Genomic DNA, 20,619 nt, shown 5'->3' on the forward strand with positions numbered 1-20,619 from the left:
TATCTGTGCTAGCTGAAAAATGAGCCACCCAGCCTAATCACACGTTCCAGCATTTGGTCCTTACCCCTACATGTTACAGCGCTTGAGGTTTATAACCAGACACATTTTAAATGAGGTGAGGATTTCTGCCTCGACCACCCTTTCAGGCAGCGAGTTCCAGACAACCCACAAACCTCAGAGTAAAATTCCTCATCCTCCCTCTAATCCTTCGACCAATATTTAAATCTTTTTCCCCTCATCACTGACCTGTCAGCTAAAGTAAATATGCCCTGCCCATCCACTCTATCCAGATCCCTCACAATTTGTACACCTCAATCAAATCTCCCTCAGCCTCCTCTGTTCCAAAGCAAACAACCCCAGCCTATCCAATCTTTCCTCATAGCATCAATTTTCCAGTCCTGTCAAAATTCTCGTAAATCTCCTCTGAACTAATCTACTGATATTAAACAATCACAGAATCATACAGCACCGAAGAGGCCCTTCAGCCCATCGGGTCTGCACCAACACATTAGAAACACCTGAACTCCAACCTAATCCCATCTGCCAGCACTTGGCCCATAGCCCTGAATGTTCTGATGTACCAAGAGCTCAACCAGATACTTTTTAGAGGATGTGAGGCACTCGCGTCTACCACCCTTCCAGGCAGTGCATTCCAGACAGTCACCGCCCTCTGGGTAAAAAATATTTTCCTCACATCCCCCTAAAACTCCTGCCCCTCACCTTGAACCTATGCCCTCTCATGACTGACCCTTCAACTAAGGAGAACAGCTGCTCCTTATCCACCCTGTCTTTATAATCTTGTACCCCTCGATCAAGTCACCCCTCAGTCTTCTTTGCTCCAATGAAAACAATCCAACCTATCCAACCCTTCTTCATAACTTAATTTTATCCCAAGGAGGAGGAAACATGCTAAGGGGAGGACGAGGCATCCATGGCTGACGAGGGAAGTCAAGGACAGCATAAAAGCAAAAGAAAAAGCATACAAAGTGGCAAGGATTAGTAGGAAGCCAGAGGATTGGGAAGTCTTTAAAAGTGAGCAGAGGACAACTAAAAAAGCAATAAGGGAGGGAGAAGATGAAATATGAGTGTCAGCTAGCAAGTAATATAAAATAAGATAGAAAGTTTTTTTCAATATATAAAAGGTAAGAGATAGGCAAAAATAGCCATTGGACCACTGGAAAATGAGGCTGGAGAAGTAATAATAGGAAACAAAGCAATGGCAGAGGAACTGAATAGTTACTTTGCATCAGTCTTCACGGTGGAAGACACCGATGGGATGCCAGAGCTCCAGGAGAGTCAGGGGGCACAGGTGAGTGTAGTGGCCATCACTAAGGAGAAGGTTCTGGGGAAACTGAAAGCTCTGAGGGTGGATAAATCACCTGGACTGGATGGACTACACCCCAGGGTTCTAAAAGAGATAGCTGAGGAAATTGTGGAGGCATTGGTGGTGATCTTTCAGGAATCACTGGAGGCAGGGAGGGTACCAGAGGACTGGAAAGTAGCAAATGTAACACCGCTGTTTAAGAAGGGAGGGAGGCAGCAGGTGGGAAATTATAGGCTGGTTAGCCTGACTTCAGTCATTGGCAAGATTTTAGAGTCCATTATTAAAGATGAGATCGCAGAGTACTTAGAAATGCATGATAAAGTAGGACTGAGTCAGCACGACTTTGTCAAGGGAAGGTCATGTCTGACAAATCTGTTAGAGTTCTTTGAGGAGGTAACAATGAAGTTAGATAAAGGAGAACCAGTGGACGTGATTTATTTAGATTTCCAGAAGGCCTTTGACAAGGTGCTGCATAGGAGACTGTTAAATAGGTCAAGTGCCCATAGTGTTCAGGGTAAGATCCTGACATGGATAGAGGATTGGTTGACTGGCAGAAGGCAGAGAGTGGGGATAAAGGGTCTTTTTCAGGATGGCAGCCGGTGACTAGTGGTGTGCCTCAGGGGTCAGTGCTGGGACCACAACTTTTCACAATATACATTAATGATTTGGAGGAAGGAACTGAAGGCACTGTTGCTAAGTTTGCAGATGATACAAAGATATGTAGAGGGACAGGTAGTATTGAGGAAGCAGGGGGGCTGCAGAAGAACTTGGACGGGTTAGGAGAGTGGGCAAAGAAGTGGCAGATGGAATACAATGTGGAAAAGTGTGAGGTTATGCACTTTGGAAGGAGGAATGGAGGCATAGACTAAATGGGAAGATGCTTAGGAAATCAGAAACGCGAAGGAACTTGGGAGTCATTGTTCAAGATTCTCTTAAGGTTAACGTGCAGGTTCAGTCAGCAGTTAGGAAGGCAAATGCAATGTTAGCATTCATGTCAAGAGGGCTAGAATACAAGAGCAGGGATGTACTTCTGAGGCTGTATAAGGCTCTGGTCAGACCCCATTTTGGGGTATTGTGAGCAGTTTTGGCCCCATATCAAAGGAAGGATGTGCTGGCCTTGGAAAGGGTCCAGAGGACGTTCACAAGAATGATTCCTGGAATGAAGAGCTTGTTGTATGAGGAACGGTTGAGGACTCTGGGTCTGTAATCGTTGGAGTTTAGAAGGATGAGGGGGGATCTTATTGAAACTTACAGGATACTGCGAGGCCTGGATAGAGTGGACGTGGAGAGGATGTTTCCATTAGTTGGAAAAATGAGAACCAGAGGGCACAACCTCAGGCTAAAGGGACGACCCTTTAAAACAGAGATGAGGAGAAATTTCTTCTCCACAGAAGGCTGTGGAGGCCAGGTCATTGAGTGTCTTTAAGACAGAGATAGATAGGTTCTTGATTAATAAGGGGGTCAGGTGTTATGGGGACAAGGCAGGAGAATGGGGATGAGAAAAATATCAGCCATGATTGAATGGCGGAGCAGACTCGATCGGCCGAGTGGCCTAATTCTGCTCCTATGAATTATGGCCTTAAATGTTCCATCCCAGGCAGCATCCTGTTGAATCTCCTCTGCACCCCCTCCAGTACAATCATATCCTTTTGATAATGTGGCGACCAGAACTGCACACAGTGCTCCAGCTGTGGCCTCACCAAAGTTCTATACAACTCCAACTTGACTTCCCTGCTTTTGTAATCTATGCTTCGATTGATAAATGCCTTTTATACCATCATACTAGCATGCCCTTCCGCCTTCAGTGATCTGTGGACAAATACACCAAGGTCCCTTTGTTCCACAGAACTTCCTAGTGTCCTACTATTCATTGAGAACTTTCTTGTCAAATTACTCCTTCCAAAGTGTATCACCTCACATTTTTCAGGGTTAAATTCCATCTGCCACTTATCTGCCCATTTGACCATTCCATCTATATCTTCTTGTAGCCCACTATTAACCACCCATCCAATCTTTGTGTTATCCGCAAACTTACTAAGCCTACCCCCCATTTATATAAATGACTCATAATAGGGGGCCCAACACAGATCCTTGTGGTATGCCACTGGACACTAGCTTCCAGTCACCACAGCAGTCCTCTATCATCACCCTCTGTCTCCTGCAACTGAGCTAATTTTGAATTCACTTTATCAAATTACCCTATGTCCCATGTGAATTTACCTTCTTTTCAAGTCTCCCATGTGGGACCTTGTCAAAGGCTTTGCTGAAATCCATTGACTGCTGGTCATCTCCTCAAAAAAATTCAATCAAATTTGGAATATGAAGTAAAGCCAGCCTATCTGATGATTATGCTTCCAATCTATTTTACCCTTATGACAATATTTTCAGATTCATTCTGACTTTCTAACTGAAGTCTATTTCTGAAAACTCCTCGAGTTGATCAATGAATCAGTTCTGTGGAACAAAGGGACCTTGGTGTATTTGTCCACAGATCACTGAAGGCAGAAGGGCATATTAGTATGATGGTGTAAAAGGCCTTTATCAATCGAAGCATAGATTACAAAAGCAGGGAAGTCATGTTGGAGTTGTATCAAACTTTGGTGAGGCCACAGCTAGAGCACTGTGTGCAGTTCTGGTCTCCACATTATTGGAAGGATGTGATTGAACTGGAGGGGGTGCAGAGGAGATTCACCAGGACGTTGCCTGGGATGGAACATTTAAGACCAGGTGGTAGCTATACTGCTGCATGTGTGAAGCTCTGGGGTAGTAGCTCTCCCTCCTCAGGAAGATCTGGCACGTTTTGGTAGTTGGAATGGTGAAATGGGCCGCAATTTATTTAATTTAGAAGCCCCAAGCTGCAAAGACCTTCATTGCACTGGACACAATCAGAACGCTTGCATTCCTGGCCACGGGTCTCTCGAGGCAGGAGCACAGCTCAGAGTCTCAGGGTGATGGTGTTACAGATCCATCTGTGATTCGCACTTCTCTCTGTTGAGCTGGGTTTTAGAACCCCCCTCCCCCCGTGGATGCGGTGAGCACACTGGATATTTTCTGGCATTGGCCTGATGGGACGAATGGCCTCCTTCTACACTCTAACCGTTATATCAGTGGTTCCCAAAGGGTGCGGCGCGCCACACTGGTGCGGCGCGCCACACTGGTGCGGCGAGAGAGGATGGCAAGTGTGGCGGGAAGATTCAAGGACAATCAAAGAAACATTTAAACATGGTTTAAACAAGTATTGTTTTATACTTTCTGGATGTCCCATGATCATATTATAAAGTAGTTGTGTTCTATGTTATGAATCAAGCACTGCTAGGAGTTTTTTTTTGTTTTTGAATGTATTTCTTATCAATAAAAAATTTGGTGTGGCGCGAGCAAATTTTTATTCCGAAAGTGCGGCCCAGTGAAAAAAGTTTGGGAACCACTGCGTTATATGATCTAGCGGGGTCAGGCACAATGCAGGACAGAGGCAGCACAGAAATTGGCAGACTTCTTAATTCCTATGGTCAATTCTTTTTGTCGCATCTTTTTGTTTGAGTTTGCTATTGCATCAACATTTTCCATTTAGTTTGTGTGTGTGGAATTGGGTGGAATTTGCCTGCTTATCAGCCACTAAAAGTTAATGGCCAATACAAGTACACAGTGCAAACAAGTAGGTCGAGAGTGAGTGAAGTGCTTTTAGGATAGTCACTAAACTTTCTCCTGCTTCCCGTGTTCTCTTTTCAGGATCTCACGATTCCTTCAGTTTCTGGATAGATGAGAAATCGCCTGTTGGGCCGGATCAGCCAGTCGTGGTAAGGCACCTGGCTGGAATTTTCCGATCCTTCTGGAAGAAGATGATGAAGAAGTGGTCGGTGACACAAAGCTTGACTTTCCGGGAGCAGCTGGAGGCTGGCATTCGCTACTTTGACCTTCGAGTTTCCACCAAACCCGGAGAAGAAGATGAGCTTTATTTCATTCATGGTTTGTTTGGCAGCAAGGTTCATGACGGTCTGGTCGAAATTAACAACTTCTTGACAGCTCATACCAAAGAGGTGATCTTTCTGGATTTCAATCATTACTATGAAATGCAGGATTCAAACCATGAATACCTTATCCAAATGCTGCAAACGACCTTTGGATCCAAACTCTGCAGAGCCAATTTAGTCGAGGAAATAACTCTCCAGTATTTATGGGAACACAGATATCAGGTTAGTGTTTTCAGTTTCTATTCCATTCCAATACGGTATCAAAGCTACAGAGATCGCAGCTGGTTTTGTAGTAGTGAGCAGTGTATTCATGTAAAAACACACGGTAGTGTAACATACTGATAACCAACAGAGTAATATCAGCTCACAGCCCTTTGAAAGGTGTTTCCCCAAAGTTGCCCCGAAATACTGTTTGTGCGTACATGTTTATTCTTACCCGAGGAGTGAGAAAAACAATACTTCCATTGTATCCCAATACATGTGACAATAATAAATCAACTCAAAAAAATTCAATTTAAAATAATCAGATCATTTTTACTTAAAAGGGAAAGGTTAGTTTATTGCTACATTCATGATCTAGAGGATTTTTATTCATTTTATGGGATGTGGGTATCGCTGTCCGGGCCCAGTATTTATTGCCCATCCCAATTGCCCTTGAGAAGATGCCTTCTTGACCAATATGCCACTCGGCCGGTGATAGAGGGTGAATTGAGCTGGTGAGGATGTGCAGGTCGGGGGGTTGGGGACCCTTCCATATGGTTCCCACAGGGTCTTCCCCATCATCATGGTCTGCTGTGCCCTCCACAACTTAGCGCAGCAGTGGGGCGGCATCCTCAATGAAGACCAGGAGCGGAATGTTTCCTCTGATGAGGAGGTTGTTCAGGAGGGAGTGGAGGGAGAGCCAGAGGAGGAGCTGGAAGATGGAGGCCAGGCAGCAGCGAGGGTTCACATGGGCCTGAGGACCAGGGATTCCCTCATCGCTTTTCAGTTTGCACACTCATCCAGCAGCTCCACAAGACCTTCTTGACCCCTCTCCGCGACCATGGGAGGGTGCCCACTATAGAAACATCTCCATAGCTTGCTGGCCCTGGGTTGTCCTTGTGCATGTTCAGCCTGTCAATGCAGGAGGATGATGACGACTCGCAGCGAAGAAAGATCTGATGCTCCTCGGGTTTTGTTTATGCCTGACTCCTGTGTTTCTGTCTACTGCCAGCACACTGACTCCCCTGCTCATGTTGGAGTGAGGGTCAGGGTCACATCCCTTTTCCTGTAGCTCTAGTGGGTTCACTGATTAATGGCAGAGTCCTTCCAGGATGTACGTTACTCTTGGTTTGAGTGGGCCTTACCGCTTGTCTTATATCGGCGGCCTGTGGGAAAAGCTGTGTCCGACTGGGGTCAGGGCCTATTGCACTGGGTAAGAGGAAGTGAGGCGTTAAGGTCATGAACAATAATAGCTTTAAATAAGGTAACTTTTGATTGTGACAAATGACATTGAACCATAACTACAACTTCACTCCTAACTTCACTCGTGCCCACTCCATGTCCCTAAAATGCCCTGCCACCACATTTAGGTGTGTTCCCAGGATGCACATCAGAGGTGGAGGCAGCCTGCTGCCTTCCACGGCCTGCTGCCTTCCATGGCCTGCTGCCTGAGATGCTCTTGGCGGGTGTCCTCTAGAGTGTCTGGATCTGGTGGGTGTTTCTGATGTTGCCATCTGACCCAGTTCTGCCCACTGCCCCTGAGAAGCGCTGGTATCAGGAAAGGAGGATTCAGAAAGGCTGGTCACTTCCAGAATCTCGTGGGTGGAAAGCTCTGGGATGGCCTCCAGCTCTTCCACTTCCCTCAGGTTGCTTGTGGGCCTCTGGGTTACTCCATGGAAAAGAGGGGCAGCTGGAGTGAGCTCCAGAAGACTCAACATCATCTGACGATGCCAGTCGTGGAAGCCCAACAATGTGAGGTCCAACAGGATCTGCACCATGCTCTTGAACCTTCAACAATGGTCCTCTGTGTCTGCACTATGGTCTTGAACCCCTCAGCAATGGTACTCTGTGTCTGCACCAGGGTGTCCGACCCCTCAGCAATGGCCCTCTGTGTCTGCACCATGCTTTCGAACCCCTCAGCAATGGTCGTGAGAAACTGAGCCATGCCTTGGAGTTCACCAGTCATGGCTCTGTCATCTTGCCCAGACTTTCCACTGTTTTTGCTCGTTTTGCAGTGTTGGCCTGGGTGCCATGGAGTACTGGCAACATCACCTGCGACTGAAGGCTCCTCCAAACACTTTGGAGATAGCACTTTGGAGATAGTGACCACAATTCGGTGTCTTTTGTTATTGCAATGGAGAGGGAGAGGGCCATGCGGCAGGGCATAGTTTACAATTGGGGGAGAGGTAATTATGATGCAATCAGGCGGGAATTAGGAAGCATAGGATGGGAACAAAAATTGTCAGGGAAAGGCACTAATGAAAAGTGGAACTTTTTCAAGGAACAAATACTGCGTGTCCTTGATAGGTATGTCCCTGCCAGGCAGAGAGGAAATGGCCGAGTGAGGGAACAATGGTTCACAAAAGAGGTGGAATGTCTTGTCAAGAGGAAGAAGGAAGCGTATGTAAGGTTGAGAAAACAAGGTTCAGTTGGCTCGATGGAGCGTTACAAGAAATGAGCTGAAAAAGGGGCTTAGGAGAGCTAGGAGGGGGCATGAGAAGTCCTTGGCGGGTCGGATCAAGGAAAACCCCAAGGCTCTTATGTGAGGAATAAAAGAATGACCAGGGTGAGGTTGGGGCCGGTCAAGGACGGCAGTGGGAATTTGTGCATGGAGTCAGAAGAGATAGGAGAGGTGATGAATGAATACTTTTCTTCGGTGTTCACCAAGGAGAGGGGCCATGTTTTTGAGGAAGAGAGGGTGTCACAGGCTGATAGGCTGGCGGAAGTAGATGTTCGGAGGGAAGATGTACTAGCAATTTTGAATAAACTGAAAGTTGATAAGTCCCCTGGGCCTGATGAAATATATCCTAGGAGTCTTTGGGAGGCAAGGGATGAGATAGCAGAGCCTTTGGCATTGATCTTTGCGTCCTCACTGTCCACGGGGGTGGTGCCAGAGGACTGGAGAGTGGCGAATGTGGTTCCTCTGTTTAAGAAAGGGAATAGAAATGACCCTGGTAATTATAGGCCGGTTAGTCTTACTTCGGTGGTCGGTAAGTTGATGGAAAAGGTCCTCAGGGATTGGATTTACAACCATTTAGAAAGATGCAGCTTAATCCGGGATAGTCAGCACGGATTTGTGAAGGGCAAGTCTTGCCTCATAAATTTGATAGAATTTTTTGAGGAGGTAACTAAGTATGTAGATGAAGGTAGTGCAGTTGATGTCATATACATGGATTTTAGTAAGGCGTTTGATAAGGTCCCCCATGGTCGGCTTATGAAGAAAGTAAGGATGTGTGGGATAGAGAGAAGTTTGGCCGATTGGATAGGTAACTGGCTATCTAACAGAAAACAGAGGGTGGTGGTGGATGGAAAATTTTCGGACTGGAAACCGGTTACCAGCGGAGTGCCACAGGGATCAGTGCTTGGTCCTCTGCTATTTGTCATTTTTATAAATGACTTGGAGGAGAGGGCTGAAGGGTGGATCAGTAAATTTGCTGATGACACCAAGATTGGTGGAGTAGTGGATGAGGTGGAGGGCTGTTGTAGGCTGCAAAGAGATATAGATAGGATGCAGAGCTGGGCTGAAAAATGGCAAATGGAGTTTAACCCTGACAAATGCGAGGTGATTCATTTTGGTAGGACAAATTTAAATGTGGATTACAGGGTCAAAGGTAGGGTTCTGAAGAATGTGGAGGAACAGAGAGATCTTGGGGTTCATATCCATAGATCTCTGAAGGTTGCCACTCAAGTGGATAGAGCCGTGAAGAAGGCCTATAGTGTGTTGGCGCTCATTAATAGGGGGTTGGAGTTTAAGAGCCGTGGGGTTATGCTGCAACTGTACAGGACCTTGGTGAGACCACATTTGGAATATTGTGTGCAGTTCTGGTCGCCTCACTATAAGAAGGATGTGGAGACACTGGAAAGAGTGCAAAGGAGATTTACCAGGATGCTGCCTGGTTTGGAGTGTAGGTCTTATGAGGAAAGGTTGAGGGAACTTGGGCTTTTCTCTTTGGAGCGGAGGAGGTTGAGAGGAGACTTGATAGAGGTTTATAAGATGATGAGGGGGATAGGTAGAATGAACGTTCAAAGACTATTTCCTCGGGTGAATGGAGTGGTAACTAGGGGGCATAACTATAGGGTTCATGGTGGGAGATATAGGAAGGATGTCCGAGGTAGGTTTTTTACTCAGAGTGGTTGGGGTGTGGAATGGACTGCCTGCAGGGATAGTGGAGTCAGAAACTTTAGGAACATTTAAGAAGCTATTGGATAGGCACATGGAGTACTTCGGGATGATAGGGAAGAAATAGCTTGATCTGGGTTTCAGACAAAGCTCGGCACAACATCGTGGACCGAAGGGCCTGTTCTGTGCTGTACTGTTCTATGTTCTATGTTCAAACGGCCTTGCAGTTGCAGGAATGTCGCTGACAGCTCTGCCTGGACTTCCGGCTCTGATTTTGCTACTCCAGTAGCTGAGGGATGAACATGTCCAAAGGCTCGGCATCTGGGTGGGGCACAGCTTTGTCCTGGGATCCAGTAGACCTCCGACTGCCCGAGCCCTGGGATGTTCCTATCTCCACCTAATGTGCATCAGAGACTGTGTGGTGCTCACCAGAAGTCTGTCTGCTAATTCCGCCCACCGAAATGATTGTCTCTGCAATGGTGGATGGTGAGGGCGATAGATGTGAAGTATCTTCGGTATCCTCCTCAGAGATCTCCTCCGAGGTCCTGTCGAGGGTGGAAGAGGGGTGTTCTGCTGGTTGATCGCTGAGGCTCATTGGTTGATGCTCTTGCAAGGCAAGGAACATGGTTTTAGTCCATGACAAGGTCAAGGGTTTGGGCACTTAAAAACTCTCTTGAGACTGGTCATTTGGTTGATGGTGCAGTGGTTCCTCACTTCTCTGTCACAGGCCAACCTCGCTGCCCATGTAGGCCCATCCTGGCCCTCCACCTGTGAGTCCCAAGGCCCTCCCCTCCAAGGTAGTCAGGATCCTCAGCTCAGGCATGCTCTGCCTTTCCTGTGCTTTTTGCAAGAAAAGCCAAGATGGCTGCTGTGTCAAAATGCTGAAACCTGGTCAAAATAAAGTAATAGGCACCCCATTTTGTAATCCAACAAACCAGTTCAAGTTATAAAAATGTAAACTTTAAAAGATTTTCTAAAAATTGGTAATATGACTGCACATTGTAATCGGTTAACAAAATAATCCTCTAACATTGTAATATGATCGTAATGTGATGTATAATGTTACACAATAGGGTAGTAGTGTGATGGTACAATAATATAATGCAATCGCATAGTCGAGGATACTGTTGCATGGCAACTGGACAAATAATGCAGAAGCCCAGACGAATCATTCCAAGTGAAGGGTTCAAATCCCATCACAGCAGCTAGTGGAATTTAAATTCAGTGAATAATAAATCATAGAATCCCTACAGTCCAGAAAGTGGCCATTCGGCCCATTGAGTCTGCACCGACCACAATCCCACCCAGGCCCTACCCCCATATCCCTACATGTTTTACCCGCTAATCCGAAGGAAAGGTTGAGGGAACTTGGGCTTTTCTCTTTGGAGCAGAGGAGGTTGAGAGGAGACTTGATAGAGGTTTATAAGATGATGAGGGGGATCGATAGAGTGAACGTTCAAAGACTATTTCCTCGGGTGAATGGAGCGGTAACTAGGGGGCATAACTATAGGGTTCATGGTGGGAGATATAGGAAGGATGTCCGAGGTAGGTTTTTTACTCAGAGAGTGATTGGGGTGTGGAATGGACTGCCTGCAGGGATAGTGGAGTCAGAAACTTTAGGAACATTTAAGAAGCTATTGGATAGGCACATGGAGTACTTCGGGATGATAGGGAGGAAATAGCTTGATCTGGGTTTCAGACAAAGCTCGGCACAACATCGTGGGCCGAAGGGCCTGTTCTGTGCTGTACTGTTCTATGTTCTATATGTTCTATGTAATCCCTCTAATCTACGCATCCCTGGACACCAAGGGGCAATTTTAGCATGGCCAATCAACCTAACCCACACATCTTTGGATTAAAGATGGAATATAAAGTTAGTCACAGTAATGGTGACCATGTAATTATCATCAATTGTTGTAAAAACCAATCTGGTTCACTAATATCATTTTAGGGAAGGAAATGTACGGTCCTTACTTGGTCTGACCTACATGTGACTCCAGATCCACAGCAATGTCATTGACTCTTAACTGCCCTCTGAAACAAGTGACCAGTGGTGTTCCACAGGGGTCAGTGTTGGGACCACAACTTTTCACTATATACATTAATGATCTGGAAGATGGAACTGAGGGCATGGTTGCTAAATTTGCGAATGATACAAAGATATGTAGAGGGACAGGTAGTATTGAGGAAGTGATGAGGCTGCAGGATGATTTGGACAGGCTAGGAGAGTGGGCAAAGAAGTAGCAGATAGAAAACAATGTGGGAAAGTATGAGGTAATGCACTTTGGTAGGAGGAATAGAGGCGTAGACTATTTTCTAAATGGGGAAAGGTTTCAGAAATCTGAAGCACAAAGGAACTTGGGAGTCCTGGTTCAGGACTCTCTTAAGGTTAACGTGCAGGTTCAGTCAGCAGTTAGGAAGGCAAATTCAATGTTAGCATTCAGTTCTCGAGGGCTAGAATACAGAGTCATAGAGGTTTGCAGCATGGAAACAGGCCCTTTGCCCCAACTTGTCCATGCCGCCCTTTGTTTTAAAAAAACCCCTAAGCTAATCCCAATTGCCCGCATTTGGCCCATATCCCTCTATACCCATCGTACCCATGTAACTATCTAAATGATTTTTAAAAGACAAAATTGTACCCGCCTCTACTCCTACCTCTGGCAGCTTGTTCCAGACACTCACCACCCTCTGTGTGAAAAGATTGCCCCTCTGGACACTTTTGTATCTCTCCCCTCTGACCTTAAACCTCTGCCCTCTAGTTTTAGACTCTCCTACCTTTGGGCAAAGATATTGACTGTCCAGCTGATCTGTGCCCCTCATTATTTTATAGACCTCTATAAGGTCACCCCTCAGCCTCCTACGCTCCAGAGAAAAAAGTCCCAGTCTATCCAGCCTCTCCTTATAACTCAAACCATCAAGTCCCGGTAGCATCCCAGTAAATCTTTTCTGCACTCTTTCTAGTTTAATAATATCCTTTCTATAATAGGGTGACCAGAATTGCACACAGTATTCCAAGTGTGGCCTTACCAATGTCTTGTACAACTTCAACAAGACATTCCAACTCCTGTATTCAATGTTCTGACCGATGAAACCAAGCATGCTGAATGCCTTCTTCACCACTCTGTCCACCTGTGACTCACTTTCAAGGAGCTATGAACATGTACCCCTAGATCTCATTGTTCTGTAACTCTCCCCAACGCCCTCCCATTAACTGAATAAGTCCTGCTCTGGTTCAATCTACCAAAATGAATCACCTCGCATTTGTCTAAATTAAACTCCATCTGCCATTCGTCAGCCCACTGGCCCAATTGATCAAGATCCCATTGCAATTGGAGATAACTTTCTTCACTGTCCAAGACTAACTCAGTTAATTGTAGGGTGTTGGGGAGAGTTACAAAACAAAGAGATCGAGGGGTACAGGTTCATAGCTCCTCTGTCCACTCCTCTATCCAATGGTGTGATGTAAATCAATATACCATTGCCAATATACCACACTTGGAATACTGTATACAGTATTCCAAATGTGGCCTTACCAATGTCTTGTATAACTTCAACAAGGCGTCCCAACTCCTGTATTCAATGTTCTGACCAATGAAACCAAGCATGCCGAATGCCTTCTTCACCACTCTGTCCACCAAAAACAGTCGAGTTTATAAACTCAAGGATACCACAACTAAGGAAACACGATAATCACAGAATTTCCCAATGCCACTACAGTTCCCTACACATTGTAAAAAAATAACTTAGAGGCATATGTGAAATTTGAACTGTGGATTTATTGGCACCTGGTTGAAATGGTGGCATTGGTCACAGGCATGAGAAAATGGGACAAAAGCATTAAGAAGGGCATTGGTATATTGATTTACATCACACCATTGGACAGAGGAGTGGACAGAGGAGCTATGAACCTGTACCCCAAGATCTCTTTGTTCTGAAACTCTCCCCAACACCCTACCATTAACTGAGTAAGTCCTGCCTTGGTTCAATCTACCAAAATGCATCATCTCGCATTTATCTAAACTAAACTCCATCTGCCATTCATCAACCCACTGGCCCAATTGATTAAGATCCCATTGCATTCCGAGATAACCTTCTTCACTGTCCACTATGCCACCAATCTTGGTGTCATCTGCAAACTTACTAACCATGCCTCTTATATTCTCATCCAAATCATTAATATAAATGACAAATAACAGTGGACCCAGCACTGATCCCTGAGGCACACCACTGGTCATAGGCCTCCAGTTTGAAAAACAACCCTCTACAACCACCCTCTGGCTTCTGTCATCAAGCCAATTTTGTTTCCATTTGGCTACCTCAACCTGGATCCCATGAGATTTAATCTTGTGCAACAACCTACCATGCAGTACCTTGTCGAAGGCCTTGCTAAAGTCCATGTAGACAACATCAACTGCACTGCCCTCATCTACCTTCTTGGTTACCCTTTCAAAAAACTCAATCAAATTTGTGAGACATGATTTTCCACTCACAAAGCCATGCTGACTGTCCCTAATCAGTCCTTGCGTCTGTGTGGAGTTTGCACATTCTCCTCGTGTCTGCGTGGGTTTCCTCCAGGTGCTCCAGTTTCCTCCCACAATCCAAAGATGTGCGGGTTAGGTTGATTGGCCAGGTTAAAAAATTGCCCCTTAGAGTCCTGGGATGCGTAGGTTAGAGGGATTAGCGAGTAAAATATGTGGGGGTAGGGCCTGGGTGGGATTGTGGTCGGTGCAGACTCGATGGGCCGAATGGCCTCCTTCTGCACTGTAGGGTTTCTATGATTTCTATGATTTCTAAATGCCTATAGATCCTGTCTCTCAAAATACCTTCCAACAACTTACCCACCAAAGATGTGAGGCTCACTGGCTTGTAATTCCCAGGCTTTTCCCTGCAGCCCTTTTAAAACAAAGGCACAATATTTGCCACCCTCCAATCTTCAGGCACCTCACCTGTGACTATCGATGATTCAAGTATCTCTGCTCGGGGACCTGCAATTTCCTCCCTAGCCACCCACAATGGTATGAGATATACTTCATCAGGTCCCAGGTATTTATCTACCTTGATGCGCTTTAAGACTTCCAGCACCTCCTTCTCTGTAATATGTACACTCCTCAAGACATCACTATTTATTCCCCCAAGTTCCCTAAATCCATGCTTTTCTCAACAGTAAATAGTGATGAGGAATTTTCATTTAGGATCTCACCCATCTCTTGTGGATCCGCACATAGATGACCTTGTTGATCCTTAAGAGGCCCTACTCTCCCTAGTTACTCTTTTGCCCTTTATGTATTTGCAGAAGCTCTTTGGATTCTCCTTGCCTTATCTGCCAAAACAATCTCATGTCCCCTTTTTGCCCTCCTGATTTTTCTGATATAAGTGCAGGGATGTACTGCTGAGGCTGTATGAGGCTCTGGTCAGACCCCATTTGGAATATTGTGAGCAGATTTGGGCCCCATACCTAACGAAAGATGTGATGGCCTTGGAGGGGGTCCAGAGGAGGTTCATAAGAATGATCCCAGGAATGAAGGGTTTGTCATATGAGGAGCGGTTGAGGAGGCTGGGTCTATACTCAATGGAGTGCAGGGATGAGGGGGGAAATAATTGAAACTTACAGAATACTGAGAGGCCTAGATAGAGTGGATGTGGAGAGAATTTTCCATTAGTGGGAGAAACTGAAACTTGAGGCAAAACCTCAGAGTGAAGGGACACTCCTTTAAAACTGAGATGAGGAGGAATTTCTTCAGCCAGAGGGTGATGAATCTGTGGAACTCATTGCCACAGAGGGCTGTGGAGACAAGGTCATTAAGTGTCTTTAAGACAGGGGTAGATAGGTTCTTGAACAATAAAGGGTCAAGGTTTATGGGGAGAAGGCAGGAGAATGGGGATGAGAATCCTATCAACCATGATTGAATGGTGGAGCAGACTCGATGGGCTGAATGGCCTAATTCTGCTCCTATATCTTATAGTCTTATGGAAAAGGCCAAGTGAGACACTCAGTTGTATAAAACTGCGACAAATAAAATCAAATAAGAATGAAACTGTACCGACCATCTGGCATTAAGTGAAGCATCGAATATAACAAAGTCAGCCCTGCAAAGTCCTCCTCTCGAACATTTTAAAAATGTATTCATGAGATATCGACGTCGCTGGCAAGGGCAAATTTATTGCACCTCCCTCGTTGCCCTTGACAAGGTGGTGCTGTGCTGTCTTCTTGAACCACTACAGTCCCTGAGGTGTAGGTGCATCCACAGTGTTGTTAGGGAGGGAGTTCCAGGATCTTGACCCAGCGACAGTGAAGGCACGGTGATATATTTCTAAGTCAAGATGGCGAGTCTTGGGGAACCTTGAGGTGATGTTGCCCTTGTCCTTCTAGATGGTAGTGATCGTGGGTTTGGAAGGGGCTGCCTAAGGAGCCTTGGTGAGTAGCTGCAGTGCATCTTTTAGATGGTACACACGGCTGCCACTGTCTGTCATTTGTGGAGGGAGTGAATGTCTTTGGATGGGGTGCCAATCAAGCCTTGTCCTGGATGGTGTTGAGCATCGAGTGTTATTGGAGCTACAGGGGACATCTGGGGGCTTGTACCAAAATTGAGCGAGCTGTCTCAGAGACTAGCCAAGCAACAGCCTGATGTAGTCACAATCATAGAATCATACCTTCCAGACTCCACCAACACCAATACAACATTAGCATCAACCCGGCAATGTGGAAAATTGCCCAGGTATGCCCTGTACACAAAAAAGGGGACAAATCCAACCTGGCCAATTACCGCCCCATCATGCTACTCTTGATCATCAGTAAAATGATGGAAGGGGTCATCAACAGTGTCGTCATGAGGCACCCACTCATCAATAACCTGCTCACGGACGCTCAGTTTGGGTTCCGCCAGGGTCACTCAGTTCCTGACCTCATTACAGCCGTGAACCAAACACGGACAAAAGAGCTGAACTCGTGAGGTGAGAGTGTGGCATCAAGGAGCCCTAGCAAAACTGGAGTCAATGGGAATCAGGGGGGGGGGAACTCTGTGCTGGTTGGAATCATACCTGGGACAACTGAAGATGGTTGTAGTGGTTGGAGATCAATAATTTCAGCTTCAGGACATCACTGCAGGAGTTCCTCAGGGTCGTGTCCTAGGCCCAACCATCTTCAGCTGCTTCATCAATGACCTTCCTTCCATCATAAGGTCAGAAGGGGGGATGTTCGCTGATGACATACAATGTTCAGTACCATTGGTGACACTTTATATATGAAGCAATCCATGCACAAATGCATCAAGACCTGGACAATATCCAGGTTTGGGATGACAAGTGGCAAGTAACATTTGCGCCATGCAAGTACCAGCCAATGACTATCTCTAACAAGGGAGATTCTAACCATCGCCCCTTGACATCCAATAGCATTACCATCACTGAATGCCTCACTATCACCATCCTGGGGGTTACCATTGACCAGAAACTGAACTGGACTCGCCATATAAATACTGTAGCTGCAGAGCAGGTCAGCACTGGGCCGATAGTCTTGAATGTTTTGACATTTCAAATGCTCATCCACGTATTTTTTAAAGGTTGTGAGGTTTCCTGCCTCTACCACCCTCCTAGACAGCGCATTCCAGACTCCCACCATCCTCTGAGTGAAAGAGATTTTTCCTCAAATCCCTCTAAACCTCCTGCCCCTCACCTTTATGCCCCCTCGTTATTGACCCTTCATCTGAGGGGAACAGCTGCTTCCTCTTCACCCTTTCAAAACCTCTCATAATCTCGTACACCTCAGTCAGGTCCCCCCTCAGCCTTCTCTGCTCGAAAGAAAACAATCCATGCTTATCCAGTCTCTCTTTATAGCTCAAATGCTTCATTCCAGACAACACCCTCTGTACCCTCTCCAGTGCAATCACACTCTTCCTATAGTGAGATGACCAGAAGTGCACACAGTATTCCAGCTGTGGCCTCACAAAAATTTTGTACAGCTTTTTGTACATTACCTCATTGCTCTTATAATCTATGCCATGACTGATAAAGGCAAGGTATGCCTTCGTAACTATCTTATTAACCTGTCCTGCCGCCTTCAGGAATCTGTGAATAAGTACCCCAAGATCCCTCTGTTCCTCTGAGCTACCCTCCTGCCATTCATTGAGTACTTCCTTGTCTTGTTACTCCTTCCAAAGTGCATCACCTCACGCCTTTTCAGGGTTAAATTCCATCTACCACTGATCTGCCCATCTCACTAATGCATCTATATCTTCCTGTAACCTAAGAACTTCTGCCTCACTATTAACCCACCCTACCACCCCACTGCCACATTCTCATTTATATTGTTTAAGTATAATCATGAATAATAAAGGACCCAGTACTGAACCGTGTAGGACACCAATGGATACCAGCCTCTGGTGACTCAAACAGCCTTCTAACATCACCCTCTGTCTCCAACCACCAAGCCAGCTTTGGATTCAACTTGCTCAGTTACCCTGGATCCCATGTGCTTTTACTTTCTTTATCAGTCTCTCTTGTGGGACCTTGTCAAAGGCTTTGCTGAAATCCATATAAACGACAACAACTGCACTTCCTGATCCATACACCTGATCACCTCCCCAAAAAATTCAATCAAATTTGTTAGCCATGACAATGAGCAAATGAAAAAATTAGTCTATAGGTAACAAAGTGCTTGAGTATCAGATTGATAAAGATCGATGTGGAGATGGATGACATTACGGAACTGGAAGTATTTTGATCTTGTGGATATTGTCAAGTCGTATACTTTTTGAATTTAATACATTGGGGCATTCAAGAATAAGTCTTGGAATCATAGAATCCCTACAGTGCAGAAGGAGGCCATTCGGCCCATTGAGTCTGTACCGACCACAATCACACCCAGGCCCTATCCCCAGAACCCCATGCATTTACCCTGCTAATTCCCCTGACACTAGGGCCAATTTAGCATGGCCAATCCACCTAACCCACACATCTTTGGACTGTGGGAGGAAACCAGAGCACCCGGAGGAAACCCACGCAGACACGGGGAGAATGTGCAAACTCCACACAGACAGTGAGCCAAGGCCGGAAATGAACCTGGGACCCTGGCGCTGTGAGGCAGCAGTGCGAACCTCTGTGCCGCAGTCCTCGCGTAAGTAATTCCCTGGGCTATGTTGGATGCTCAGCTTAGGAACAAAAATGACAAGATTGTGAACCAGTTCACAACTGGTCCAATTCAGACTAAGACAGGGCTCAGGCGGAGTGACAGTGCTGAATTTCCTGGTTTCATGGAGACCATTTTGGAGGGGCAAGGAAACCCTGTTGGAATGGTGCCCGCTGACACTTTTCCCTCCTGGGGGATTTCTCAGGAGTGGCAACAAACTGCGTTACCCAGGCAGTCAATTAAGGCTCCAGTTAGGGGCTATTTTCTGTAGGCGAGACTCTTTTCCGCCATTGGAGTGTTGTGCTGCCCCCATCACCTCAGCCGTTACCTCCGTGAAGGCAGTTTATTGCTGGGAGGTTAGCAGAACATTGCAGCTTGCAATAAATGTCAGCATTAGGATTGAAAGGCTCCATGGGGCTGAGTAGTAACTACAGGCTGTCTTTCAATGGGGTGTTATCCCTCCATTCTGTGTCTGCTCACAGTATTGCACTGCTTTTTATTTCAGCTGAAGAAGGAAGCTGTCAAGAGAAAGGTCTTTTTTAAAGCTCTCACTCCCCCAGCAATGCCCAGATGTCCTGATGGGGCTGCTGTTTAGACATTTCTGTGGGGCCTCCAATTGGGCTTCCAGCTTCCTTCCTTTGTGCCATAGACTATGCTGTCTTTGTAAGGTGCCCACTTGGCACCCCCTCTCCCGACCACTCTGTTATTTAATGTTGTTAAGAGCTCCCTCTCCTCCAATGCTGACCCTCGCCGTGTCATCATCACCCACTCACCTTTAAAAAGCTCATTGTTGACCCCTCTGATTTTGAAAACAACTGTCCCACTCCCAAATTCCCTTTCCTCTTCAGAATCCTTCAGCCTATTGTCTGAACCCATCCCTGCCATCTTTCTTGCAACTTGGCATTTGAGCCTCTTTTCCAGTCAAGGCTTCTGTCCCCAATGTTGTTTTTGTCCTTGGATGACTGTCTGTGTGGAGTTTGCACATTCTCCCCATGTTTGCGTGGGTTTCCTCCAGGTGCCCTGGTTTCCTCCCACAGTGCCAAGATGTGCAGGTTAGGTGGATTAGCCATGCTAAGTGACCAAAGATGAGCAATGGCACATGTGCGGCGTTACAGGGTGGGGGAAGAAAAGGCCTGGGTAAGATGCCATGTCGGAGAGTTGGTGCACACTTGATGGGCCGAATGGCCTCCTTCTGCACTGTTGGGATTCTATGAAGTCCGCTTCTATGATGTAATTGATTGGCTATGCAGTATAGAACATAGAACAGTACAGCACAGTACAGGCCCTTCGGCCCTCGATGTTATACCGAGCTTTGTCCGAAACCAAGATCAAGCTATCCCACTCCCTGTCATTCTGGTGTGCTCCATGTGCCTATCCAATAACCGCTTGAAAGTTCCTAAAGTGTCCGACTCCACGATCACAGCAGGCAGTCCATTCCACACCCCAACCACTCTCTGAGTAAAGAACCTACCTCAGACATCCCTCCTATATCTCCCACCATGAACCTTATAGTTATGCCCCCTAGTAACAGTCTCTGAATGTCCACTCTATCTATCCCCCTCATCATCTTATAAACCTCCATTAAGTCACCTCTCAACCTCCTCCACTCTAAAGAGAAAAGCCCTAGCTCCCTCAACCTTTCCTCATAAGACCTACCCTCCAAACCAGGCAGCATCCTGGTAAATCTCCTTTGCACTCTCTCCAATGCTTCCACATCCTTCTTATAGTGAGGTGACCAGAACTGCACACAATATTCCAAATGTGGACTCACCAAGGTCCTGTACAGTTGCAGCATAACCCCACGGCTCTTAAACTCAAACCCCCTGTTAATAAACGCTAACACACTTAGGTCTTCTTCACAGCTCTATCCACTTGAGTGACA

General features: G+C 46.2%; 1 protein-coding gene across 1 annotated transcript in view; it reads left to right on the forward strand.

Annotated features, from left to right (window-relative positions):
* The window catches only part of plcxd2 (phosphatidylinositol-specific phospholipase C, X domain containing 2), a 64,614-nt gene that overhangs the window by 32,432 nt on the left and 11,563 nt on the right, over window positions 1-20,619 (forward strand). The window contains exon 2 of the mRNA XM_078231959.1: window positions 5,051-5,514. Within this exon, the coding sequence (XP_078088085.1) occupies window positions 5,051-5,514 (464 nt within the window). The remainder of the gene's footprint in view (window positions 1-5,050; window positions 5,515-20,619) is intronic.

This window comes from Mustelus asterias, chromosome 17 (assembly GCF_964213995.1).
Source record: "Mustelus asterias chromosome 17, sMusAst1.hap1.1, whole genome shotgun sequence".
Classification (NCBI taxonomy): Eukaryota; Metazoa; Chordata; class Chondrichthyes; order Carcharhiniformes; family Triakidae; genus Mustelus; species Mustelus asterias.